This window comes from Neomonachus schauinslandi, chromosome 11, assembly GCF_002201575.2.
Source record: "Neomonachus schauinslandi chromosome 11, ASM220157v2, whole genome shotgun sequence".
NCBI lineage: Eukaryota > Metazoa > Chordata > Mammalia > Carnivora > Phocidae > Neomonachus > Neomonachus schauinslandi.
The window spans coordinates 94352120-94380015 of NC_058413.1; the positions used below are offsets into that span (position 1 = coordinate 94352120).

The 27896-nt window shown below is 50.7% G+C and overlaps 1 protein-coding gene across 1 annotated transcript in view; it reads right to left on the reverse strand.

Annotated features, from left to right (window-relative positions):
- The window catches only part of GRIK4 (glutamate ionotropic receptor kainate type subunit 4), a 290617-nt gene that overhangs the window by 106304 nt on the left and 156417 nt on the right, over window positions 1-27896 (reverse strand). The window contains exon 7 of the mRNA XM_021696357.1: window positions 6409-6570. Within this exon, the coding sequence (XP_021552032.1) occupies window positions 6409-6570 (162 nt within the window). The remainder of the gene's footprint in view (window positions 1-6408; window positions 6571-27896) is intronic.

A 27896-nucleotide genomic window follows, 5' to 3' on the forward strand; every position in this document is an offset into this window, starting at 1 on the left:
TACAGGCCCTTCTTCTCAGGAGGCTGTGTGCCGGGCCTCGAGAGACCCCAGTCTCCGCAGACTGGCAGACACAGCTCACCACGCCATTTCTCACACCCTCCCACATGCTTCTTGTTGTTCCCACTCATCTGAGACGCGGTTTTCTTGGCTGATGTTCCCTTAGTAGCAAATCGTCCGGATGCCGGGGGAGTGGCGTGTGCCTGTTTGCGGTGTTCTTTTGGCATCTTGTGCTCTGGGACCTTCAAGATTCTTCCAGCACTTCTAGGAATTATAGCCTGGAGAGGGATGCTGGGGGCAGGGGTGGGTGGGGAAGGGGGGCAGCCTCAAGGCTCCTGTCTCCTCTCCATCTGCATATTGCCTTCAGAGAGGTGACATGGTGGCGGTCCCCAGTGCGCTCTGGGCTTCATGGGTCCTCTCTGTGGCTCAGTCTGGGCCCATCTGAGCTGAAACCTCCTAAACCCTGAACATCATCCGCCCCAGTTGGGTCTCCTCAGGGTCCTCCACACATAACCCCTGTCTCGCAGGCTCCTGACAACGCACCCGGGCCTCTCACCGGGACCCTCCAACTGCCTCTCTGAGCCTCTGCTGCCCATCCTGCGCTCCTCCTGCTTATCTGCCCCCAGATGCCAATCTCGGCCAATTTCTCCTCTGGCGGGAGAGCCTGTAATCTCTGCCTCGTCAACTGTTCAGCTCACTGCAGATCTCCATCCCAAAGCAACCTGCTGCTCTCCTATTTGCTTTTTTTTTTTTTTTTTTAAAGATTTTATTTATTTATTTGAGAGAGCGAGAATGAGAGCGAGCACATGAGAGGGGGGAGGGTCAGAGGGAGAAGCAGACTCCCTGCCGAGCAGGGAGCCCGATGCGGGACTCGATCCTGGGACTCCAGGATCATGACCTGAGCTGAAGGCAGTCGCTTAACCAACTGAGCCACCCAGGCGCCCTCTCCTATTTGCTTTTGCTCTCTGTTATTATTTACTAAGTTAGCTCTGGCAAGCACTTGGGATTGCAGCTGGGGGAAAGCAGCTCTGGGGCAGCGCTCCGCCCATGTCTCTAGTCCGGCTGGAGAGTCCCCTCCGTCCCCCCACCTTCCCGCCTCCTATCCTAACCCATCGCCCTTCCCTTCACCACCCACCTCTGTCTTTCTGTGGCTTCCGTGCCCCATCCGTGCGCACGCCTCTCTCATCTTGTCTCCGCGTCCCCTGTCCCTGATCTTCTAAATACTAAATCCCCCAAATGGCTCAATCTTTGTTTAAAATCCTCTCCTCTTTCTTGGCACCAAAATGTTGCCTGGCAAGGGACTCTCAATTCCCTTGTTTTTATATTTTCATTTGGTTCTTCATTGTTATTTTCTTCTGAGCTGTTTGTAAATTGTTTAGGGGAACGAAAGACTCTGTATAAATTAAGACGAATCAATCTGACTCAGGGAACAGAGGCTGAGTTTCCGTCCCCTCCCCTGAAGGAAAAGTAAGCATATCTTCCAAACACACACCTGTAACCCTCATCCTCCACACCCCCCGGCAGCTCCCCTGCCCAGATCACTGGATTCCCATTCTCTTGGATGCCCATTTGTCTCTGAACCTCTGTAGCTTAAACTCTGCCCCCCCAAAATCAGACCAGGACAGGAGCCATTAAAATCTCATCGAATAGTCCATACAATCTGGGTTTTATTCAATGAAATAAACACTTAATTACAAACATCTGTTTTAGTCTAAATTCTAATTACTTAACCTAGCCATCTGTAATTTTAACGATTTTCTACGATTTTTGTTCTTTGCAGTGTGATTAATGGGAACGGCATGTGAAATAGTGGGTATGTGTCTCTATCCACGGCTCGCCTAGCGGCAGGCGGGAAGCAGGGGAACTGCGTGCTGTCAGCCACCTGGCGGTGCAGCCCGGGCCTGGGTGGCAGTGCTCAGCTCTCTCTCGAGGTTCCTAACCCCTCAGCTCAGATGCTCCCTCTCTGTGTCCTCAGAGCAGCCCCCTTTCCAGCAGCCCCCTGGGGCACACGGGGGCGGGGAGGCACACAATCTGGGAGGAAGAGAAACGGACAAGAGAGATGCCAAGGGTGCAGAAGGCAGATGGAGTGTAGGGGAGGAAGGGGAAAGGGGAGAGGAGAGGGTGACTGGGGGACGAGAAGAGGGGAAGGGAAGAGGCCGGGGAAAAGACACAAGAAGGAAGAGAGACTGGACCTGAGACAGAGAGACAGGGCAGAGGGGAACGGGGGTGGGGGGGGGGGGGGTTGTGGAGAGAAGAGGGCCCTGGAGGCAGGAGAGAGCAGGTCGTTGCAGAGGAGTTGGCTGCAGCCTTTTGAGAAAGCTGGATGGGGAGACAGACCAGCCTGGGCTTTCCTGGAACTGATTATTTCTCGCCTTCCAGCTCCCCAGCAAATGAAAGGGCTGGGCTGTTTGTGCTGGGAATTTCAACCCCCAAAGAGACAGGACGAGGCACTGCTTTTCAAAAGGCAGTTGCTAAGTGAGAAGCCTCGAGAAGGATTTGTTGCTGTTTGAAGCTGTGAGCTTCCTTTCCTTATTCTTCCAGGTGAGGAGTTTCTGTAACACCTCCCCTTCCTCCTCGGAGGCTACAGAGACGGTGGCTGCAAGGTTCTTGGCACCGAGAGGCAGTCTTGAGCTCTAATCTCCCTCGTCTGTGCCTCAGTTTCCCCATTTACCAAACAAGGGGTGTGAGACCATTCTCATCTGCTATTAGGATGCCATGAGGCGGAAAAAGGGGGTCGAGGTGGGATAATTTCGTGGGAAGTGCTCCAGTATTCCTCAGCTCTGTGCACAGATGAAACAAACGGAATGAACACCCCAGGCTCCTGAGCTAGAAAGAACACACATCCCTATTTTGCTGGCAAGAAAACAACAGGGCTTGGCCAACAGAAAGCTGACTGAGGAAGCGCCACAATCTGGGACCCAGGACTGACCAGGGCTAGGTCTCAGGCTCACCCTTAATCTCCTCACGCCACCCCTCTGAAGTAGGCTTGTACTCTTGTTCTCCACTCCCAACACAGAGGGAGCCTCCAGAGAACCCCCCACTCCCTGAACGTTCCCCAACATTCTTGGGGAACATAGGATGCTGAGGCTTTGGGAGGTCCAGGACTGGATCGGGAAGGACAAAAATGAGGTCAGGAGGGCTGCTTCCGTGTGACCAGACATGCGGCCCCAGCTCCACCCTGGATGCCTTCACACCCTGCACAGCGTCCCGCACACTAACTGAGCAGCCGTGAGGTCTTCACTTCCCCCTCCTCTGGGAAGCCTTCCCTGATCATTCCAGGTAGAACTAAGGGGCTTCGCTCTGCTTCCACAGGACAGGATCCCACATAGGACCATTCTCCTAGAGGTGGAGGCAGATTTTACTTCGCACATCATGAACCCTGCAAGGTAAGGCTTTGGCTCTTCTTCACCAGGATGGGCTACGGGATGGGTCCCCATCCTTCATTCTGCCCTGGACTCAGGCCTTTTGCCATGTGACTCCTTACTTTTCTTCTCTAATCTGTTTTTTTTTTTTTTTAAGATTTTATTTATTTATTTGAGACAGAGAGAATGAGAGACAGAGAGCATGAGAGGGAGGAGGGTCAGAGGGAGAAGCAGACTCCCTGCCGAGCAGGGAGCCCGATGCGGGACTCGATCCCGGGACTCCAGGATCATGACCCGAGCCGAAGGCAGTCGCTTAACCAACTGAGCCACCCAGGCGCCCCACTTTTCTTCTCTAAAAGAGTAGAGCCTGTTTCCTCATTCCCCGACTTGGAATTTGTCTGTGTGCCATTCTTTGGCCAACAACATGAGTCGGCAGTTGCTGTGTGCCCATTCTGGAAAATTAGCACTGAAAGTCTGGTATGTTCCTCCTTGCTTCATCACTGTCCTGCCATCACCGTGAGAATACGCCAGGCTGGCCTGCCTGCTGGGCCAGGGGAAGGGTGAGAGGCATGTGGAGCCGGAGCTGCCCCAGCCCAGATTCACGGGGTGAACTGCTCAGGTGAGCTGACGCCCAGCTAGATTAGGAATCCGTAGCTAATCCTCCCTCACCCCCCAGATTAGCTGATTGAAGCTCAGAGGCATGAGCTACACAGACGCTTAGTGTCACATGCTAGTGACATTTGGGGGTTGGTTGTTACCCAGCATTTATACAGCAAAAGCTACCCGATACATTAGTAAATGCCTATCCCTGTGGCTGCCATATTGCATGTTAAATTAGCTCATTTGATGAATAACTGTGATTTGAAGGTAGAATTATATTCCATTTTATCTTCACAGAAATCTCCTAAGGTGGTCAAGCAGAATCAGCCCCAAATGACAGATAAAGAATCTGAGGCTCAGAAGAGTTACGTAACTACCGAAGATCACAGAGCGAGAACATGGCAAGGCTGGTATTTGAATCCAGGTCCTAGGTCTCCGAGGCTAGTGCTCTCTCGGGTGCGTGTGAGCACGGCTGGCCCCAGAGTCCCATGAAAGGCACTGACTGGCCTGCATGTCAGGTCCTTGCAAGCCCTCCCGTGGGGTCCTGGGCGGGCTTCTCATCTGCCTGCTTGTGGTCAGTGTGAGCACTAATGGAAGGGCTCGCTCCTCCGAGAGCAACTGGAAATATGGCACAGGGACCTTTTATTTCACCCAGGCTAGGTGCCAAATGTGGAACAGTCTGGGTTGGAGAGCAGGCAGCAGGCTTTGTTTCCTTTCCTGGTATTATGCTGCGGGCCTTCCCAGTCTGCCAGCACCTCATTAGAATACGGGAGCCAAGGCAGCAAGACCCGCTGGGAAACCAGGGGGCCAGGCCTGCATCCGGCTGGGAGGGACAAGTCCAGGCCTACTGTGATGCTGTGCCTGAGCATGTCCCTCACTGTCCCTGACCCATCTACTGGTGGTGAGAACCGCTTTCCTTCAGATGTCTCACCCCTGCCAGGTCCTTCCTGTGGACTCTCACCTCTTTTAGGTCTAAAATACCTTGTTGGGATGTGCTCCTTAAACCTTTCCTGAAACTCAGTTCTCAAGGGTCTTCTCCTCCCTGACTCCCTGATCATAGCTCCCTGAGCTCTGCATCAGCTCTGACCCCTTCGTTACTCCTTCCTTCCTAGGATTTCCACCAGGCCACGCAATCATGGAGGTACACAGCTTGCTGGATGGGCACTCTGTCCATGCCCCTTCCTTCAGGAAGCCCACTGCTGGATGACCGCCTTGGCCAACCACTAACTAGGTGTCCATTTGTGCAGATGTCCAGAAACATCCTCACCCCCGGACATGTATCAAAGATAGGTCTCGCTCCTATTTTAGAAGCCTCCAGGGAAGGTCCCATTCCAGGAGGGTGCCCGGTTCCACTGCCACCTCTCAGGACTACTTCTTTTCCAGTTCCTTCTATCTCTAGCTCACTATTCTGCCTTCCTCACTGATTCACTCATTCGTTTGATGAATACCCACTAACTGCTTTCACTTTGCCAGGCCAATTTGCAGTGGCAACACAATGATGCTCCTAGAAAGGGGAAAAGGGCAGAGCAGGTAAAACTTTGAACTGGGTTCTGAAGCTAGTTCCTCTGCTTACTAGCTGTGTGACCCTGGGCTGTTTACTCAACCTTTCTGGGCCTCTGTGTCATCATCTGCAAAGTGAAGATACTGATAGCAGACCTCGGAAAAGTTATGGGAGCATCACGTGAGCTGCTTAAATGTAACATGGCTGGGACAGGACCTAGAAAGCCAGGCAGTCCCTGTCTCCTGAGAACTTGCCTTTTAACAGACGGACACAAGCCCACATACCTGACCTGCCCCACAGAGTAAGGACATCAAACCCAGGGCAGCATGCCAGGGAAAACTTTGCTTCCATCACACACACAGCAGGGGAAGGAAGTACAAAGAGGAAGAACGTGGGTGAGGGCACAAAGAAAGCCTCTCTGCATGAGCTCCTACCCAGGGCAGTGGCCCAGCGTGATGGAGACAGCCCTGGACCAGGAGTCAGGAAATCTTAGAATCTAGTGTCACCCTGCAAAAGGCTTGGCGTTTGCCTTTGAACAAGACCTCCACGTCCCCATGCTCAGCCCCATTCCCAGGCTGGGCTTCAGTTTCTTATCCTGAAAAACGAGGAAGCGGATGAGCTATAAGTGCCTTCCAAGAGGAGGACTGTTGGATCCTAAACTCAGGCAGTTCTCAGCAACAGCGTGATCGGGAGTCTGGCTGTAGGAGACGGATGGACATGAGGACATCACTAAATGACAGATCCCTCCCTCTGCACAGGGCTCTCCCTGTGGACCTCCAAGAGACTTGCTGTTTCCAGCTCACTCCTCCCCAAACCTTCTCCCTTGTAACCACTTCCCAGCACTGGTACACACTTCTCTTTGAGCGGGGGCCCAACAGGGCTAGACTCCAGGAGGGTGCGTGTGCACGGAGGTGAAGGGGTGCAGGGAGGCCTCCAGCGGGTACTTACCGCAGGCCCCGTGAAGGGCACGTGGTCACAGTTCTCTTGCCACGACTGGTTGAGGCTCTGGGCAAACTCTTGGAAGAAAGCATGCGACTGGTTGAAGATGGAAAATCCCAGGATGTTGACGCGGTCATCCACAAGGCTGTCCATTCTCTGGAGCGAGAACTCCTAAAAGATCCATGAATCAGAGAACAGGGTTAGCAAGGGCGGAGGCGTGGGGATGGAGCATGTCCGGGGCTCTCCATCTAGTCCCATGAACACTTGCTGGCAGGCACTCTGCTAGGTACTCAGGGTCCAGAGAGAACCACGGGTTGCTCTTCTGAGAGCTCACGGTGTTGGGGGAATGGAGGAGGAAAAGAGAAATAAGCAGAATGATCTCTAAGAAAGGGGTATGTGTAACGTGCACGGCACAGAGAGAGGGAAAGTCTAATGTGCCTGGGAAGCAGGACTGTGTCCACAGAAGGTGTGACCCTTTGAGCTGAGCCTTGAAGGAGGCAGAGGCGTCCTCTGGGTGGCAAATGAGGATGGACAAAGGTGACTCCAGAAAGAAGTCACCACGGCGGCCGTGATCCGAAGGCACGGAGGTGAGCAAGTGTGGCCCTCTCAACCAGCTGCCTGCCGTGTACTCGGACAGGGCATCGCTCCTCGAAGTGTGGTCCCCAGAGTACCCGCCATTAGAAATCTCCAAGGTAGCTTTAAAAAAAAAAAAAAGTGACAATTCCTAGGCCCCACCCAGCACCAACTGAATCTGAATCACCTGAGCTGAGAGCCAGGAGTCTACCTTTTCAGCGGGTCCCAAGGTCACGTACGCAGCAATAGGTGGGAGTTGCTGGGTGAGCACATGGGATGCAGGGGGTGAGGGAACGGTGAGAGATGAGGTTGGGGAGGTCAGCAGGGGCCAGAGCTCAGCAGCCTGGCTGGCGGGATAGGCAGCCTGCACTTGATCCTGTAGAGGATGGGATCCGAGGGGACTGTCAGCAGAGGAGTGACAAAGCCAAATTTGCTTTCGAAAAATCTCAGCCTGAAGGTCTGCACAAAGAGTTGTGCCTTCACTTATTATTATATTTTCCCATTCATTTAACAGATATTTAAGTGCTTATCATGAGCCAGACCCAGGCACAAAAGATGTTCCAGGCACAAAAGATAAGAACAAGAGAGACACATGTCCTGCTTTCAAGGAGGCTGTGGGTTAATGGTGGAGGCCGACTATAAGCACACACACACAAAAACAGAGTTTCAGCCATCTATGGGAGCACTAGTACACAGTGTGTGTGTGTGTGGGGGGGTGCTGCAACTTTAGATGAGGGAGTCAGAGAGACCCCATCCAGGGTAGGGACATTTAGAGGCTCAATCGGATTCTCCCAGGACCCACGCCCCTCTTCCGGGGCCCTGGCTGGAGTCAGCCGTTCTCTCAGCAAGCTAAAGCCTGCAGGCATGAGTCCCACCGAGGCTAGTCAGCGCCCAAGGGAGAAGAATCACCCTCCTCTGGCAGGGCTGAGCTCAAGCGTGCAGGCCCTCCCTGGCTCTATGCAAGGAAACCAGGCAGAGAGGGGGTCCATTTATTCAGCTCACCAATCCTGCTCCTGGAAGAATGGCTTCCAATGCAGGTCAGGTCATCTTCACACCCTGAAGTCACATCCATCACGCGTTCATTCCGAGTACCCCACACACAGCTCCACACCCCGTGGGGGCACGGTGGTTACAGAGCCCAGGACGAACCCAAGAGCCGCTCGGCCTGACAGAACAGATGGCAGGTGCCCCGGGCTTATTATCTGGCTGGGCAGAAGCATTGCTTCCGTTCAGGCAGACTCCTTTTCTTAAGACTTAGCTCCTCCGGGGCCCTGGCCTGTCCCCTGTATCCTCACTTCTGTGTAGTGACTGCCAAGGCCTGAGGCCGCAGACCTCAGCTCCCCTGCCCAGAGTCCAGCCTGATTAACTGCAGCTTGCAGACTGGAATTACAAAGGTTCCTTTGGAGCCTCCAACCCCTGACAGTGTGGAGTCAGATGAGGATTAAGTGTATTTTGGATCCTGCCACATTCCCATTAGGGGAACACAGACGTGCCAGGGAACGTATTGATTCGTAAACTGGTATTATCTCTGGGCTCTTGAACAGGACACCTGCCTGTGTGCTGTGGGCCACCAGCAGCACGAGGGGCAGATGCCTAATAAGAAGAGATGCATCTGGCAAGGGGCGGGGGAGGTGGCAGGGGCACAGAGCCAGGCTGCTGTCAAGCAACCGAGGGGCCTCACCAGCTGGAAGATCTCCCCTCTCCCTTGGCTTCCTTGTCAATGTGGCCCATCACCACCCCTCCCCTCTGCCCTTTCCCCCACACAGGTTGATGGAAGGAGGCCCATCTCAAGGGAGCCCTGATGTCTGAGATGTCTACAGACTCCCCGTGGCTGTAGGTGCATATAGTGAATAAGGGCTTTGGGGTTCAAATCCAGGTTCCACACCGTACTGGACGTATGCCCTTAGGGAAGGTCTTTAACCTCTCTGGGCTTCAGATCCTCATTCTGTAAAATGGGAGCCATCATGACAGCAACCCGACAGGCTGTTTCAAGGAACACGGAAAATGCACACAAAAGGCTTTGGATGGTATTTGGCACATGGAAGCCCTCGACGTATGACAGTGACCGAAATACGACCCTGAGATCTCAGGCACATGCCAGCCCTCCACGTCAGTTCCAGGAATGTGTTACCTTCAACTCTGTGCTCTGGGCAGAGGAAGACTGAATGAGTTAATTACAGACACTTAGAGACAGCCCTTCCAGAAGTCAGCCCATCTGTCTTCTTGCTTTTAATTCCTACCTTCTTATCCCTCAATTATATCCTTTTTCAAAGGCCCCCCTAAGATAAAAAGATCCAGGAGCTTCCTTGATAATTCATTCGATTTATAATGACTCATGGGAGAGCTTGCAAAAGGACAAGAAGGGGGGTGGTGTGTTCTGTTATCATAATTTCCTGGGACACTCTAGACTCTACTCCTCGAGTGCCCTCTCAGGTAGGAAGTGCCTCTTTATGTCTAAACTTGGACTGTCCTGCTGCTGGTGAAGGTTGATTTCTAAATGAATAATGGGGAACAGCTGACCACTGCCGGTTTCTACATGACGAACATCTTCTAAGCCAGTGTTTCCCAAAATGTGTTCCTTGGGACACTAGCTTTTCCAGGATGTTAATAGAAATTTCACAGAAACAAGGTTCCCCGTTAAGGTGAGAACACACTGTGTATTATTTGTATCTGCCTCTTCTAGATTTATAACACATACTAGCAATGTTAAAGGTTTAAAGAAGTCCTGCAGGAAAGTAGCTTTATTAAAATTTTGTTCAACCCAGAACCTTCCAAATGTATTACCATGGAACACTTCTTTCTCCCAAAACCTATGAGGGTCTCACAGTAGTGTTCTACAAAACATACACTGGGAAATGCTACTCTTTTTTTGAGGGGGGTGGGGAGAGAGAGATGGAGAGAGAGAGGCTGTGTGCGTGCGAGTGGGGGCGGGGAGGGGCAGAGGGGGAGAGAGACTCTCAAGCAGGCTCCACGCCCAGCATGGAGGATGCAGGGGTGGGTCTCATGACCCTGAGGTCATAACCTGAGCCGAAATCAAGAGTCAGACGCTTAACTGACTGAGCCACCCAGGAGCCCTGGGAAATGCTACTCTAAACACATTCGAGGAAACATGGATTATAACCCCCAAATCAAGTGGCAGAAACATTTTGCTGAGAGGGATATTTCATAAAATTAACAAATTTCAGGATTGGAGGGGATTAAAAGCCATCTGGTTCCTGCCGCCCACCACAAGCTCTAAGAACGCACACCTGGCTCGCTCGGCCCCCTGCGCTCCCCCAACCACATAGGCTGGCTGGCTGCAACCTTACTTGAAATGAGAGAAGAAGCTGGAAGCCGTGGGGCTGAACAGGTTCTTAAGGGGGTGCGGTGGGGCCTTCATTCTCTTCTTAACAAATGGTTCAGGAAGGGAAATCCTAAGGGTCCCCACTCCTAACAGCTCCCTTCCTGCCAGGCCCACAGGCAACCCCTAAACGGTGCCATTGTTCAGTACCCTGTCCATTGCTGTGACACCAGGGGAACCACGGTGAAGAACAGAGCCGGGGGCTGCCTGGTAAAGCCGAGCAGCAGAGCAGACCAAGACCGAATCTTCCATTACTCCAAGTCTGCATGAATTCATAACAGCCCCTGTGCCGCCCTTACCCTCTCACGTGTGTGGCCTTTCTCTCCAAAGGCCCATATGTTCCCAGAGAATAACAATGTCTGCCTTGTCTTTGAACCCCACGCTGCACCCAGCAGAGTGCCTGATACTCGGCAGCTGTCTGGTAAATGCTGGCTGAGGACTGTTGACTGAAGACATTTCTTGTCAGCTGAGGACCCTGGGGTCCCCAGTGTGTCTAACTTTTACCACTAGTCTGCAGTCTTCATCCTACAGAAGGCGTAAGAACATGAGTAAAATTTGCACCACCCCGATTATCCTTTGGAGGTTGCATTATTGTATTTTGAAAAGCAAATTCCTGACAGCTTGTTTTCTTATCACTTGGCTTTCACATTAGAACCTTTTTAAATGTATATGCATGCATGTATGTGAGTGTGTGTGTGTGTGTGTGAATTTTTGAGTGTGCAATGATTTGCGGGGAACTACATAACTACAGTTGAAGGTCATGTCACAGCCGCAGATGGATTCAGGGGACGGTTACCCTTGGATGAGGGGCATTTTGAACAGGCCCAGAAGGAAAGCCTCATGGCTAAGGGCTAGAGAGCAACACGGAGAGGTCATCAGGAATGGTACAACCCAGCTGAGCGCCCCTCACTTTCTCCAGCAGGTGTGACATTTCCAGTGTCCTGGTCCACCAACAGGCATCCACTCACCAGCCACCTGCAGAGACTTCATGGCTCTCAACCACCAAGCCAGAAGCAAGGGCAGGCTGTGAGTCGGGGGACAAGGTTGGTCGACTAGAGCTAAAAGCACAAGAGCTTTGGATGATCCAGATTCAGTTCTGGTGCTCGACTTTAAGGAGAAAAGCGGGAAGATAAATCATGGGCTCCTGGGTACAATCCAACCCCTACCCCAACATCACTTGGACCTGGGCGCTTGAGTGAAACAGGAAGTAGCAAAGGTGACATTCTATGATGTTCTGTCTCCCCGGCAGCCCCTTCTCTCTTGTATTCCTTACCCAGGAAGCACATTACTATTACCCCGGTGACGTGACCTAGAAACTCCAAATTCTCCTTCATCTTTTAACTCCACTTCCAGCCAGTTGCCAGTTTTGTCAATCTGTCTCTCGAATGTTCCCTGAACGTCTCTTGAGTCTGTCCCTCCCTTTCCAACCCCATCAGGTCAGGCCTTCATCATTTCTCCTTTGCAACAGCCTGTTACCTGAGACCACACCTCTGACCTCAGGAGACATGGCCACTCCATTGCCCAACTCCCAGGTGCCATTGACATCGATGGCAGTGAGAGTGGCGCCCCCTGAAGTTGTGCAATGTGGCGGCCTCATCAGGACACTATGTACTACAACAGGATGTAGTAGAAAGAGAACAGGCTTTGAAATAAGACGATCCTGGGTTCCAATCCCGATTTGGCCACAAACTGGTTGGGTGATCCTGGGCAGGTCAGTAACCTCTCTGAATATCAGCCTGCTCACCTGTAAAATGCAGGTAAGAACATCTGCCTTGCAGGGATAATCCATGGAAAGTGGCTGGCGCATCATGGGTGTTCAAGACATGTGAGTCCTGTTCTCCCCAAATGCAGGCCATCCTCCACGATGCCCCCTTCTCTCTCCTTTTCCTGGCTCCTATGCTAGGGCTGGATCCTGACAAGGAGAAATATTTGGCTTGGGGGCTTCTCCTGCCTTTCACTCTCTAAGAAGCTTTTCTTAGCTACTTGTCAAAGGAGAAAAGTTTTGCTAAACAAGTCACCATAAGGTGTCAGTTGCTTAGTGTGGCTATTTGTGTCAAGACAGAAGCCTTAAAGTTCCAGATCTTCCAACCATAAATAATTATAACAAAGCAATACTTAGAATACTAATAATTGCTACAATGCATTGACCACCAGCTGTGTGCCTGGCAAAGCTAAGCCCTTTCTGTGCAGGATTTCAATTCCTCCCAATAGCAGCCCTCTGACTGATGATAGTAGCTATGATTGCCATTGTGAGCCTGAAGGCACCAAGACCCAGAACAGTGAAGCGGCTCTCCCTAGGGCACACAGCTGTCAACAAAGGGGTCTGGACTCAAACCCAGGCCCAGCTGACGTCAAAGCTAGTGCTCCATGTTCTCATACCACCCACTCACCCCAGCGTGGCCTCGATGTGGGGAGCACCCAGGGCCAGCGGCCCTCTGGGTTCACCGTGAGATGCTGTAAAAACGGCTGGAAAATTGAGTTACAACTGATTTCAGAACGCACACCTCAACTTAAAGACCGACGAGAAGATTCGTGGCTACAAAATGAACACGGGTAGTCTGAGTAAAGGGATTACCAAACATCAACTAAATCTCCGCGTGAGAAGCATTTTAATTACAAAGGGGTCTGGGGCTTGGTGCAGGCCACAGACTGAGCAACTGAACAATGATCTTGAGAACATGGGAGAGCCGAGGTTTGCTCCACACCATTCAGCACAAAGAGCCCAGAGAAGGGATATGAGCAAACACCAGGGTGAAGCAGGTTGTGGGGGGGTGGTGTCTGGAAATAAAGGTGGTATAATTGAAGATGTGTGTGGCTAAGGTGCAGAGAGAAGGTGGTGATGCTGCTTCATGACCTTGGCCATCTTGTGTGAATTATTCAGGAGTCATAGTCATCCCTAAGATCCCTCTACGGTCACCATCATTTGGCCACAGATGCTTCCCCGCTGTCTCACTCATTGGGCTGTCTCGTTCATTGCTGTGTCCCTACTGCCTGGAAAAAGTCAGTGACACCAAAAGCTGGCTCACTGGTTTAATGAAATGATTAGGAGAATAACTGTTCTGGACAGAGCAGGTATCAATGTGGAGTTATAACACTTTAAGTCATATATTGTCTCTGGGTATTTAGTCCTAGACTTTCCTCACTATAACCCCATGTTCCAAAACCAGTCTTTGTTTTTACATTTTTTAATCTCTTTATTTTTATCTCTTTAATTAGACAAGTTTTCTCGGTACAAAGTGGGGGAAATAACACTTTGCGGTGTTGATGTGAGGCTTAAAAAAGATAATACACAGGAAAAGCCCTCTGTAGACTCAAAGGATGATATTAATTCATTGAGTTACTAGTATTAGTAGAAGCAACGATAAAAATCGCTCAAGGAATGCATCTTGCATGCACTTTGAGGCATCGTTAGTTAACAGGCAGGGAGGAGACGGCATTGGGGGGGGGAGGCCACCAGATGTGCCACAAAGGTGAGCCTCTCCAATCCTGCGTAAAGCCCTCAGCCCTCGGTGGCCCAAGAACCTAACAGCTCCCTTCTTGCCAGGCCCATGGGCAACCCCTCAGCAGTACCACCCTGATGCCTGACGACCTCTGAAATCTCCCCAGATTTGGCCACCTGGACCCAATCAGGTTGTGACTGTCTTTGCAGACCCTCCACTCCAGAACTGGTTTCTAGTCTTAACAGTGGTGTTTCAAACACACCCTTGCTTTTTTGTCTGCTTTCACCCAAGACCCTGCCCTTGATCCCTTCACCTCCGTGCCCCAGCCCTGGCTTCTCCCTGCCTGAAAGGGGAGGCCAGCAGCCTGCATCACCCAAATCACAAGCCATTTATTAAACATCAGTTTATTACGGAGTTAATAACATTAACTACTTCTGTTGACATGGTTCAGCATAGCTTACGAGACACTTCCAGATATCACTTCTGGTCTTTACAGGCACAGTCAGAGTGGACAGGACATTCATATTCCCATTTGGGGGAAGAAGAAACTAAGGTGACAAGGAGTTAAGTGTCTTGCCCGAAAGACAGGTGGGATTAAGACCTGGGTACTGGCTTATAAGATCAGCGCTGCTTATCCCATTTTTCCCAACTGTGTACTCAGAACTAGGTCACCAGGAGACACAGTACAAACTCAAATGCATGCGCCCTTCATTGAGGTTGTTAATGACTGACAACTTCTAATGTTCTCACTCCAGGAACTGGAACCAGAAGATTCCAATTTCTTAAGCCATTATTATGAAGCTGGATTGATGGAAGATATCCTTAAGACTGTATCACTCCCAAACTTGAACTCCTTATCTTTCACCCCAATCTGATCCCCTCCCTTGGTTGCTTATTTGTGAATGTGACCATTATCCACCCATCATTTGGTCCAGAATTTGTAACTCCTTCTCTGTTTCTTCCATTCTCTCATACTCCCCATCTCATTCATTCCTGGGAGGATGTATTCGTGGCTGCTGGAGAACATTTTACATCGTCAATGATCTCTTGAATCTTTCCCCTTTCCTCCATCCCCATCGCCTCTGCCTCAATTCAGATCTTCACCAGCTTGTTCTTGGGCTACCAACTAATTGGTTTCCCTTCCTCCAGTCCTGCATTTCTCCAAGCTCCTTCTTGGTGCTATTGTTGGAGGGATCGTTCTAACCCCTACATTTAATCATGAGTCCCTCTCCACCTCCCAATGCTCTTTACTGCGAACAGGACAAAAACTAACTCCTTAGTTTGACACACGTCTTTTCATGCTATGATTCCTGTCTACCCCTCTGCTCATTCTTCACCTTGACCTCTTCCATCACCCAAACCAGGCAGAACTGGCCATTGCCCCAACTGGGCCACCACTATACCTCACAGCTATACTTATCATCACTTAGAGCCTTTCATCACATGTGTTTGTTCAAAGCTACTTCCTGAGGACTGGGTGCTCTAGAGACAAATGCACTCACATTACCAGCAGCTACGCTGGTACACACCACAGAGAAAGAAGTCAACACTATTAGGATGCCTTTGTGGTTTAGTTGGATGAGCATCCAACTCTTGATTTCGGCTCAGGTCACGATCTCAGGGTTATGGGATTGAGTCCCGCAACAGGCTCCATGCTCAGTGGGGGGTCTGCTTGGGATTCTCTCTCTCTCTCTCTTCCTCTCTTCCCCACCCACCCCGACTTTCTCCCTCTAAAATAAATAAATAAAATCTTAAAAAAAAGTTAACACTATTAACTGAATAAATTTAAGCAGGGAGCACCTATCAGGCTGTCCCTCATTTTACTCCATTGACAGTCTGGACCTCTTTAGGGCTAGAGCCACTCATCTTTCCCGGGGACCCAAGGGACGGCAGAGGTCCGGCTCCAGACCCGTGTCTCACAAGTGCTCTCTCAGCCTTTCTCAGGAAAACCCTGGAGCCACCAGGAGTCCAGAGTCTGCTGGGTACCCTTTCACCTACCCCCCCGCCCCCACCCCCAGGTTCCTGTCTGTCTATTAATCTGCATCAAAGCCTCTGCTCTCTGCAGGCTGGGCAATTGCTTTTTGTGGAGTAGGTCTTTGAAGAAAGTAGCAGCTGGGAGGCTAATTCATACCCATTAGTGAATTCCATTTAATGGGAGATTTGGTCCTAAACCTCTCAGCCCCCAGATCTCCTGGATTCTTCTCCCTGCATGCTTCCTATTTATATATCCCCATGACCTAAACACGCATATCCATTCCTCCCAGGGACCCTGTCCCTCTTCTGCTTTTCTTTCCCAATGCGAATCCCCAAACGCAGACCATATCCTGTCTTGTTCATTGATGTGTTCCCTGTACCTTACCCCATGCCTGGGCTTAGCAAATGCCCACTACACATTCATTAAATGAATTAATGTTCACCTGTAAACACCCATCAGGGTGGGACCACCTTTCCAAAGCCTTCGGGCTTTGCTCCCAGGAAGAGGAAGGCAGAAGCCCGTGTGGGGGGGAAGAACCCTCCCACTTGCGCCTCAGGAGCTGAGACCATCTTCATTTTGTATGTCGAAGACTGTTCTGTGCCTCTGGGGCTCAATAAGTGGTTATTAACTGGGAAGCTGAAACCTCCACGGGTTGACCTGACATGAGAAATAGTGGACACGGTGCTCTCCCCTTCTCTGCAGGCCTGCTTCCTTCATCAGGTGTCGAGTCCTTACATCCGAGGTCCCCCGCACTCAGGATCCATTGATCAGGCCTCCTGGCTACATATCAGGTGCAAAACCTCTCTCCTCCCAGGTGCCAACTCATCAGCCTCAGGCATGTAGAGACTCCAGGCACCCCCATCCCCATCTTACCAGGGGTCTAAGGAGGTTTTGAGGAAGATGAGTGGTGCTCTCATCAGCAGCCCCGGCCTCCTACTGACTCTGCCAGTCCGCAGCTCTGCAGCAGGACCAAAGGATGGGCTCCCACGAGGGATGCTCAAGATCAGTCAGGACATATGTGACTCAGGCAGGACCAGGACTCAGGTCACTGGGCTCTCAGATATATCTTCCCACGGGTGAGGGCAATGGACCTAACGGGAGATTTTCAGACCTTGGCCCTTCTCACCTCATTCGCTCCACAAAAACGTGAGCACCACCTGCAGGATACATGTCTTTAGGCACGAGATATACAATAAGCCCCGTCCCTGTCTTCAGGCGCATACACTTAGCAGCAAGCGGAGGGCAAGTCCCAGATGGTGGGTCAGGGTGAGTGCTTGAGGTGCCGATAAAGGTGGTCCCTTTTATCAGAATTTCCGTTGATTCTCCTAAGCTGAGAGCTGGTTGCAAGACGAGGCCTGAAAGATGAGCAGGAGCCAGCCAGATGGAGAGGTGGGGGGAGGAGCTTCCCAGACAGAAATGACAGCCTGCACAGAACCCCAGGAGCGAGGGTGTGTGGTACATTCAAAGAACTGTCTCTGAACGCAGCCTGGCTGGAGTGAGCTGTGGGTGGTGGGGACTGGGGCAGGGTAAAGCCCAGAGGGAAATGCCTAAGAGGCTGCTCTGGACTTTATCTTGAGGGTCATGGGGAGGTATGGAAGGGTTCTAAGCATGAGAGAGAGAGCATCAGGCATGGTTTCAAGAGGATCTTAATGCTTGGGCAAGAGAAAAATTCTGCTTTGCAACTCACAGGAGAGGAGTCCACCATGTGGGTTATTGCTGGAGGCTTTGGCCAGATGGGCAGGTGTCCTGCTTACCGCTGGGGCTGTGAACGTGAAGTGTCAAAACCACAAAGACAGGGCTGGGGGAAGCCTCAGATGGTGATTAATTGAGCTGTTGATGCCTTTGACACTGAGTGGAGTCTGATGCTGGGGACAGAGAAGCTGGATTGCTTAGTAATAACAGCACTTGCGACTCCTAATGGCACTTGTTATGCAATAGCACTTATAATGTAATAATAATAATAATATGATTTGCCACAATGTCTTTTATTCTCAGACTCCCTATGCTTTCCAAACATTCATTACATTCCAAACACTCTTCTCAGCAGGGCCCAAATTCCTCAGCGCCAGGCGCCTCTGTGATAGCTACAACAGTGCCCAGTGGCCTCAGACTCCCCCCTGGACTCCAGCTCTCAGTCTTCTCTCAGGGGCCGGGGTGCTCCCTGCCCGGAGCCCTGCAGTGCGCCAGCAGAGAGAACCTGGCTGTATCACCTCCTAGGGGATGTGCCATTTCCTGCCCCAAGACCTCCAGTCTCTTCTTCCTGATTCCCTGGCTAGATGCCTCCTTGTCCACCCCTTCTGCAGATGATAGTGTGTGTGGGGGGGTGGATGGCAAAAGAAATAAATGGACTTACAAGGTTGGCACAAGGTAGGCAGGATTCTAAGGTGAGCCCCCCAAACTTGCCCCACCTCGCCACACACACACACACACACACACACACACACACTCTCTCTCTCTCTCTCTCTCTCTCTCTCTCTCTCGCCAGGACTGCGGCTATGGCCGGTTCTACTTCTATGATTAGGTTATAAGGTCCAGATTATCCAGGTGGCTCTGACCTAAGGACATGAGCTCTTTAAACACAGTTTTCTCTGGTCGGTTGCAGAAGAGGAAGTCACAGAGATTCAAAGTATGAGAAGGCCTGGCGCACAGGGAGGTTTCCTGTGGGTGAGATGAGCGGGGGATGTCATGGAGGTGGTCACAGGTGAGGACCAGAGAGTGGCCTCTGAATGGTGTGAGCGGTCCCCAGCCAAGAGCTGGGAAGAAAACAGAGATCTCAGTCCTATAACTGCAAGGAGTTGAATCCTGCCAACACAAAGGAGCCTGGGAGAAGCCCCTGAACTCTGGATGAGAAGAGAGCCGGCCGCCACCTCGATTTCAGCCTGAGCAGAGAGCCCAGCCAGACCATGCTGGACATCTGACCTACGGAACTGTGAGCTAATAACTGGCATTATTTTAAGCTGCTAACTCTGCGGTCATTTGTTGTAGAGCCACAGAAAATTAATGCAGCACAGGAAAAGCCATAAATATCAATTTGATAAGGACAAGGTGTGGCCTGGGAGGTCAAGGGCAAATTCTCAGCTCTACGAGCTCAGCACGTGTCAGCTGAATGACCTTAGCCAAGGCTCTCAAACTTCTCTGGGCCTCGCTTTCCTGCTCTGTGGGACCAGGCCACCTATCCGGGAGTGATGTTTCGAGGACTCGAGATCCTGAACGGAAGAGCTTGGAATGGCATCCGGCACATCAGTGCTTGCTCCAACTATCCCGGCTGTGGAAATGATTTCTATGATCAGACTCTTGACTGGAGGTGATGGGGGATTACTGGGTCACTGGACAGAAGGGGAGGTCAAGGCGTTTCTCACTGAATTAACGCAACTTCTGAATCTTTAACAAATTCGTGACCGGGGGCAAGGCAGGTTTTCCCTTCTCCCAGAGCTCTATCAGACATAAGGCTGGGCAGTCAGAGGGGGACGTTTCCATTATGTTTCCAGAGATACTGAACCAGAGTAGTCCCCAGAGCCTGGTCCTTATTTCAATTTGATTTATTTCATATACACAGTCTGGTGCACCCAGTCAGCGACACGCATGAGCATGGATGAGACAGTGTGTGTGCGTGTGTGGGTATGTGTGTTGGGGCAGATACAGGGAACAAGTAAGTTCGATTTCTATTAAATTGATGATACACAAATATCTCAATTTTAGTTCTGAGAGCCCCCTGGGACCCACGTTCACTGTCGTGCTGTTTGTCAAACATCAGCAAAGGGGTTGTCTGATAATTGCCTCCTTCGAGGTGAAGTGGTTTTTTTCACCTCTGTGAGGATCTCAAAACCCCCTATCGAATGCTTCTTCGGTTTCCACCAATTTTCCTGGCAATACCGATTCTGTTCTCACATCCCCTGCCCCGCGCGGTAAGGATACGAGCGTATTTGGAAGCTCCTGCCTCAGCTTTGGAAACCAGAGCCCGCAGCGAAGCCCAGGTGCCGGGCTCCTCCCCGCAACCCAAGTTCTGGGATTAAGGCCTAATTGGGTCATTTCCATTTTCAATGATCCTGCATCCCTACTGCTGGCGCCTTCTTCCAGGATAACTGATAACAATATCTCATTCTGCGCACCCCCCCCCCCACCCAGATCCACGGATTCATCAGCCCCAGCTGAGACCGACTCTTGCTTTGGGTAGACAGCAGATGAAGGAACACACATGGACTATCTCAAATAGGGTAGTTCTTGGAGAAGCCTCCCATGTCCCTTGGGAGGACTCTTGTGGTCACCTGGGCTTGCCAAGGGGAGGGGCCTTGCCCAGCCTGACTCAGTGAGTAGCCACGCATCCGCCAGCGCAGACAGACAGGGGCTTGATTCAAATGCCTCTTGTTCCACAGCCCTGCACCACGTACTATCCAGAGTACGGAGAGAGAATTTCCAGAAGCTCTGCGGAAGGAGTGGCCATGGGAAGCGTGGAGATAACACAGGTGGACCGAGGATGAGAAACGAGCCCTGCCAGTCCAGGGTTGCCTGGAGCCCCAGCTGAAGTTACACCACCTGGCATCTTGAGTTGGGTCTGGACCCGTGCCCACTGTCCTCCGCCCCCTGGACAGCTGCCACAGCTGCCAACAGCATTCCTTCTCCAGGAAGGAGTGGCTCCTTCCCGAGGGCTCAGGCTTGGAAGGCCCTACCAGTGGGGGAGTGCAGAGAAGGGGCCAGTCTGCCGGGCCAGGCCAAGCCTGCTTCACGATAAGGAATGTGGCAGACTCTGGATTGGCAGAAGAGTGTGCCCGTCAGATACTTACTAGCAGCTGCTTCCTGAGGACATCAGGGCCAACCCGCCTATAGGACTGGCCAAATCACCCCACTTTCTCCCCCAGGCAGCCCTGGCTTCAGTTCTTTCGGCTGGTGGTGCCCATCACCTTGCAGGGGGACAACTGTTCACAGCTGCCCAAGGGAGCCCAAAGTATCTCAGGCATTTGTGTCTCACGATGTTCGCTCAGGTCTACTTGGGACTCAACCCCCCCTCTTGCCCTGCCTTCCACGGGATAGTTGTAAATCAATGGCCTGCATGTGCATGAAGTCATGAAGGCTCTGAAAGGTTCTCCCCACCCCAAAATAACCTTCCTCACCACCTTCACAGTTTTCCATATTGCCCACTTTCTTGGTTAAGGCCTCGGTTAAAAAGCAAATGTTGTCTAAGATGTTAAACCGTGTGTATCCTTCATTTAGAATGTCTTGCCCATCCCCCATCTCCACCTGGCCGAGCCCCATAGATTCTTTAAGACCCTTTGGGGGTAGCCTTCCCCAGGAAGCTTTCTCTGAGCCTGTCAGGCTAGGCCAGGGGCCTCTTCTTTGAAGGCCCCATAATGCCCTATGAATATCCTCATCATCACTTTATTTCACCTGTTGATTTACAATAACTTACTTGGATTTATCTCCCCCTCTATTCTGACCTCCTCGAAGATGGGACTTTATTCATCGCTGCATCCCTGACACTGTGTGTGCTCAGTTAGTGCTGATCCAGTGAATGAGTGGGCCTGTGCACCAGGGGGCCGCCTCACTCCTGGCTCGCTCTGAGAGCTCAGGCAAGTCATGCACCCTCCTCAGTTATTCTCCACAACTGGAAAATGTTGAGATTGAGTTAGATGCTCTCAAAGGTCCCCCAATTCAATGCTATCATCATCCATTTTGAGATGGGGGAGGCCCATCACCCAGCAGGAGACTGGGCTGGGCGCGGGAGACAGGCCGGCTCCTGCTGGGCAAGGGAAAGCGAAAGACCCACCTGGCTCACAAGTCAGGGGTGCTGCCCCACTTCGGGGACCTGGACTGTGGGAGGCACTGGAGGACCCTGAAAAGCCACGTAGAGGAAAGTCACCTCCTTCACGTGGAAAACATGCTGGCCTGGAGAAGTCACTCAGCCATTCATCAATATTCGTTCAATCCATGGAGTCAACAGCACATCAGAGTTGAGAGGTCTTTGGAGACCAGGGGAGAAAGGACTTGTTCAAAGTTACATGCGCGGGCAGTTAGCGGGGCAGCCAAGACAAGACCCTGAGCCTGCCAATGCCAGCTCCGGGGCTAAGAAGTCCAGCAGCTCTGCAGGGCAGATGGGGCATCATCTGACCGGAACCTTGCTTTGCTGGCTCTGCCTCCCTCCCTCTGCGTCCCCCCACCCCCCTTCTCCAGCCCCAGTGCTCTACTGTGCTCTCTCTCAGACCCATCCCGTACCTCCGCCCCCGTGTCACTCCTCCATTCTCATCTCTAACCATCCCTCAATAAACGATTAAGGGAAACCATATCTGTAAAACTTCCTCATGCTCCCACAGAGGCCCTAAATGCTCCCCGCTCTGGCCTCCCACACCTCGCACTGACAGCTGGAGCCCTCCAAGCGCCCCCCCATGCTGCTGCTGGCATTCCCCCAGCACACAGTAGGCACTTCATAAATCTTCATGGCATACGTGTAGTTGATTGTAGCATTTTGCAAAGGTAAGTCACTAAATCACGGCTGCCTAAGCACTTTATAATCCTATAACTTGGGCCAAGTGGCTTCCAGCAGTCAGCTACAGTTTTCCCAAGTGCAAATGTAAAGAATAATTCTTTAGTCAATACCTCCTGAATCTCCTTCTAATTCTTTCTGCCATTTCTCCTTCTGAATACACCCCCTCCCTACCAATGACCTAGCTCAGAGAACAGACACAGGAGGGCTAGCAGCCAGAGAGCACAATTTTGGACTAAGAGTTTCTCCTTTAGATGCTGGTATACCTGTGTGGGTGACCCAGAGAGATTTGTTACTATCAGATCTGCTACCTCATAGGGTTTGCATTTGGGGGGGGGGTGCTTGAGACTCAGACAGACACATGTAGAGCTTTCACTCACTCCATTACTCTTCTCCTCCTTACACTAAAAACATATTTATTCACCAAAGTGTATGGTATTATGCAGAGTGGTTCTCCTAAAAGGCTTGATAAAGGTGAAATATATAGATAGACTTAATAATTTTTACAATGAACTATACTTTAGAATCAATTGCTCTGGCACCAGAAAGTTGTCTGACTGATGGACTGTAGCCGTGGGCGAGCTGTGTGTGTGTGTGTGTGTGTGTAGCAATGTGAGTATGTGTGTATGCATGTGTGTGGACATGGATGGTGTGTGCTTTCGGAAAGGACTGCAAGCTATGGAAGGGGCTCAAGCACCATGGGAACTGTGGTTCTGACTAGGTCAGAGGCCAATTTGGAAATGTTTCCGATTCTAGCTTCGGAGTTTTGGAAAACTAGAGGCAGGACATCGGGAAACTAAGGTCTAAGAATGGAAATCCCCAACAGGGGAGTGAGCAAGGAGAGAGGGAAGGGAATAAGCCCACTGAGGATGAGGAACTCTCCGTGTTCTTCACAACATGATGTTATAGGAATTGTTATTCCCATTTTCAAAAGGAAAGACTAAGATTCTAACCAGTGAAGTAACGTGCCCCATGTACATCTAATGCACGGCAGGGCCGGGCTTCAAACTCATGTCCTCTCTAATCTGAGGCCCTGGCTGCTTCCCTTAAACCACGCTTCCATCCTCTGTCCCTACCCAAGCTCATGTGCCAAACCGTGGGGACAGCAGACAGGACTAGATAATTTCATAATGACCTTGAAAACCTGAAGGAGACGTTTGGTCTCAAAGAGCATTGTGTTATGGCTCCATGAGGCAGGCACTGGCCTGAAGAGGCCACTTGAGTTTGCATTTGGGGGGGTTTGGTGCTTGGAGGTTGGTCTGGGCATGGTGTGGCCAGGAGAGAAAGCAGCCCCAGGTGACACAGTGCACTCAGCACAATCAGCTGGATATCTTTATACTCTTCAGCCTCTTCCGACTTCAATGATCATTCTTGGTGCCGACCTTTGGGCTCAGGTTTTGACACTGCCGCCACTCATGAGAACTCCCTGGAATCCTGTCTCTTGGATCTTGAACTAAAACACCCTTGAGAGTCCTACACATTCTTACTTTCAAGTCTGTGCAGCCCAGAATGGAGGGAGGGCATCATACGAGACTGAGTAGTTACCATACGGGCTAAGAAAGTGTGGAGGCATCTCAGCAAAGGGGACGCTGGGCCCAACTCCTCTTGGCTGAGCTGCAGACCTTTGTGCTCATGAGCTTCACGGGGATGTGCTGAATTCCCACTGGATGCAAGGAGATAAGCTATCTCACCTGGCCAACCCTCCTGGTCCAGGGAGGGTTGAACCCAGGGAGATTTGCAACCACTGCCTAATAGGAAAGATAAAATCTGCTCCATTCACTGACTCAGTAAGTATTTATTGAGCACCTACTATGTGCCAATAGGCACATAGATGGAAAGATAAAAACTGACAAATAGACAGAAAGATAAAAACTGCTCCATTCACTGACTCAGTAAGTATTTATTGAGCACCTACTATGTGCCAATAGGCACCTGGGGTACAGGGATAGACAACACAGACTTGGTCTCATCTTCATGAAGTTCAAAGTCTGGTGGAGGGGTCAGATACAGAAGAAAGAATTCGCACTTGAGAAGAATGCTACAAAATACAGAACACAGGGTGCCGGGAGAGTGTCACAGGGGACCCAACCTAGTGTGGTATCAGGGGAGACTCCTTAAGGAAGTGACATTTAAATAAGACCCAAAAGATGAGTAGGTCTTGTTCACCACAGCAAGGATCAGAAGGGACAGACGGTGAGCATGCTCCCCTCCTCTGGCATCAACGGTTTCTCTCTTCCCTGTCTGGCCCGACTCCCCTTCCTGTAATAATTTTAGCAATTTCAATTACTTATGGCTAATCTCTCTGATAGACCTCTAGAAAAATAAACATAGGCTTGGTCTGCTTGACAATAAAATGAACCCAGAGGAGAAAAATTGGCTGCATAGATTCATTCTGCCCAAACAAGACAGAGACAGGGGCAGAGAAGGGTTATATCCTGCAGGACTCACTGGGACCCGGCTACTCTTTGGGGATCGGAGGAGCTGTGAGCTGAACAGAAACTACGCCCATGGGCCACGTGGGCCCTCCAATTTCGAGGGTTGTCCCCCACCCCCATCTCCAGGAAACATCTCAGTCTGAGGGTGCGGGGAAGTGAAATGCCCCCAACGGGGTGTAGGGTAAAACCAGTCCAGGGCTGAAAAGACCCTGAGAGATCACCTAACACAACGCCGTCATTTTACAGATGATGGAGTGAAGCCCAGCGAGGGGCAATAGCTTGCCTAGACCAATGCGACAGAGTGAAGTGGTTAAGGGCTTCCTGCCTGGGCTCATGATCTGGCTCCACTACTTTTGAGCTTTATGAGCCTCAGCTTGCTCATCTCTAAAATGGGGATAAAACACTGTCTTCTGCTAGAAGGGTTTTGAGGTTTACGTGCGAAAATAACGGAGAAGCACCTATTACAGAGCCTTGAATGTAGAAGGTATTTGCGAAGTCAAGCATCACTGTTATCGGGTCACTCAGGTGGTTCACAGCAGGGCTGTAACTAGAAGCACAGCTGCTTCACTGCCTGTCCCCTAGAGGATGAGGCCTCCTGTTGCTGTACCCCTGCCCCATGCCTTCCAGCACGGCACGGCCGGCACCCGGGCCCTTCTCTCTAGATTCCCCAAGGGAAAAACCCTGCCGTGCCCGCTGCCTCTCTCTACACCCCACAGATGGCAGCCTGGCCTCTGGCACGGCGGTGCCCCCCGGAGCCCAGAGTCCTGGGCCCTGCCTGGGCCACGACAGTGAAGGGGTGAGCCCAGCACCCAGCTGCCAGCCCAGGTAGCACAGCCTCCTGCTTCCAGTGCCCAGTGACTTCCTGCCTTCCGCTAACATTTCACCACTTTTGACCCTTAACCTTACATCTCGACACCGCTCCCTGCCACAGCGGCAGCTCGTTCCTTTGGCCCAGGGCCCATCTGCACTCTCCAACAATAGATTCGGGTGATTTTATCTTTCCTATTAGGCAGTGGTTGCAAATCTCCCTGGGTTCATTAGTAGCTGGATAATCCCTCCAGATTTATTAGCTCCAAAGGTGCCTCCTCCTTTACCTCCTCTCTTTGGATGGCATCTCTGCTGTCCCAGCAGCCAACTGGGCTTTGCCCAAAGGCCCTTAATTCCTCGTGTCCTTTGTCCAAACTTCCATCAGTCTTGTAGAAGAGCAGTCCACCCCCGCCAAAGCCTGAGGCCGAGAGGAAGACAGAGATTCCTTCCACACTCAGGCATGGAACAAGCTCAGTGAATCTGTAATTGTCCTGGGCCTGCCCCACCTGGAGGCACAGACCCTTCCAGTTATGAGAGAGCTGATACCCTTGCATCTAGGTGCTAATCAGACTTCCACGGACAGGATCAGTTGCCCTCTAAACAGACTTGCCAGGGCTTAGCACGTTAATTGCTTTTTCCGGCACACATGAGAGAGATGTGTGACAATGATTAATAATTTAATAACATGGCGGTATTACTAACTGATCACCAAGCCCATTTCCTCCTCTGCCTGGGTACACAGTAGACTATATTTTCCAACCCCCCTTCCTGGTAGGTGCAGGCCTGTGACTGAGGGCTAGCCAGCGGAATTGTGAGGAGAAAGAAATACTATGCGCCGCTCCCAGGCCTGGGCCATAACATCCTCCGGTGTCTGATCTCCATGGTTGTCTCCCATTCATGGCCCCTAAGAGGACCTATTTATAAGCCAGAAGAAACCTAGGCCTCCACATGACATGATGGAAGGCTGCCCACTGATCAGGAACATCCTTTGGGGACGTGAGATGAATGAGAAATATACTTTCATTGTGTAAATCCAAGGGGTTTGGGGGTTTATCTGTTATAGCAGTTGGCATTATCTACCAGATCCAAAGTGCGATCAACAGCTCACTTTTAATTTTACCAAAAATTTTTGAGATGGATATTATTATTTCCATTTTACACATGAAGAAACTGAGGTCTCCAAGAGCTTCAGGGCTGCACAGCTAGGAAGCTCCTGACCTGGGGGTTTTCACCAGGTCTGACTGGGTTTTTATACACTGGCTACTTTCTTTCATTACAAAGCTTCTTCATCAGCTTGACTCTCAACTTCAGCCATGTACTCTTGCCTCTTTCGATTTGCAAACTCCAAACAGAAACGAGAAACACATCTGACCACATCACATCCATTAGGACGGCGATTATTAAAAAAATAAATAAAAACAAGTATTGGTAAGGATACGAAGGAACCGGAACCCTCATACATTGCTGGTGGGAACGCAAAATGGTGCAGCCGCTCTGGAAAACAGTGTGGCAGTTCTTCAAAAATTAAGCACAGAATTACCATATGATCTAGCATCTCCATTCCTAGGTATATGCCCCAAATGACTGAAAGCAGGGACTCAGGCAGGTATTTATATACTCACGTTCGTAGCAGGATTATCTACAATAGCCAAAAAGGTAAAGGAACCCAAGTATCTCCTGATGAATGAATGGATAAACAGAATGTGGTCTATACATACAGCGGAATGTTATTCAGTCTTCAAAAGGAAGGAAATGCTGACACATGAATGAACCTTGAAGACTTTATGCCAAGTGAAATAAGCTATACACAAAAGGACAAATTTTGTATTTCTGAGAGGTATTTGTATTCTGAGAGGTACTCAGAATAGGCACACTCATAGCGACAGATGATTGCCAGTGGTCGGGAAGAAGAAGGGATGGGGAGTTATTGTAATGGGTGTGAAGTTTTAGTTCAGGAAACTGAAAAGAGTTCTGGAGATGGATGGTGGTGATGGCTGCAAAACTTATTCCTTATTACTACTAACTGGTATGCTTAAAAATGGTTAAAATTGTCAGTTTTATGTTACGTATATTTGACCACATTATAAAGAAAAAAAGAATAAAGTTCTGCTGCATGCTATCACATGGATGAACCTAGAAAACAGGATGCTAAGTGAAATAAGACAGATACAAAAGGACATATATTGTCTGATTCCACTTCTATGAAATATCTAAGGAGAGGCAAACGCGTAGAGACAGAAAGGCGATAGGAGGTTACCAGGGGCTGGGAGGAGGGGGATGGGAGGTCACCGTTCCGCAGATAGAGTTTCTGTTTAGGGTGATGAAAGTTTTAGAAATAGTGATGATGGTCGGATAACACTGTGAATGCAATTAATGCCACTGAATTGTAAACTTAAAATGGCAAATCTCATGTTACATATGCTTCCCCACACTAAAAACTTTCAGAAAAAAA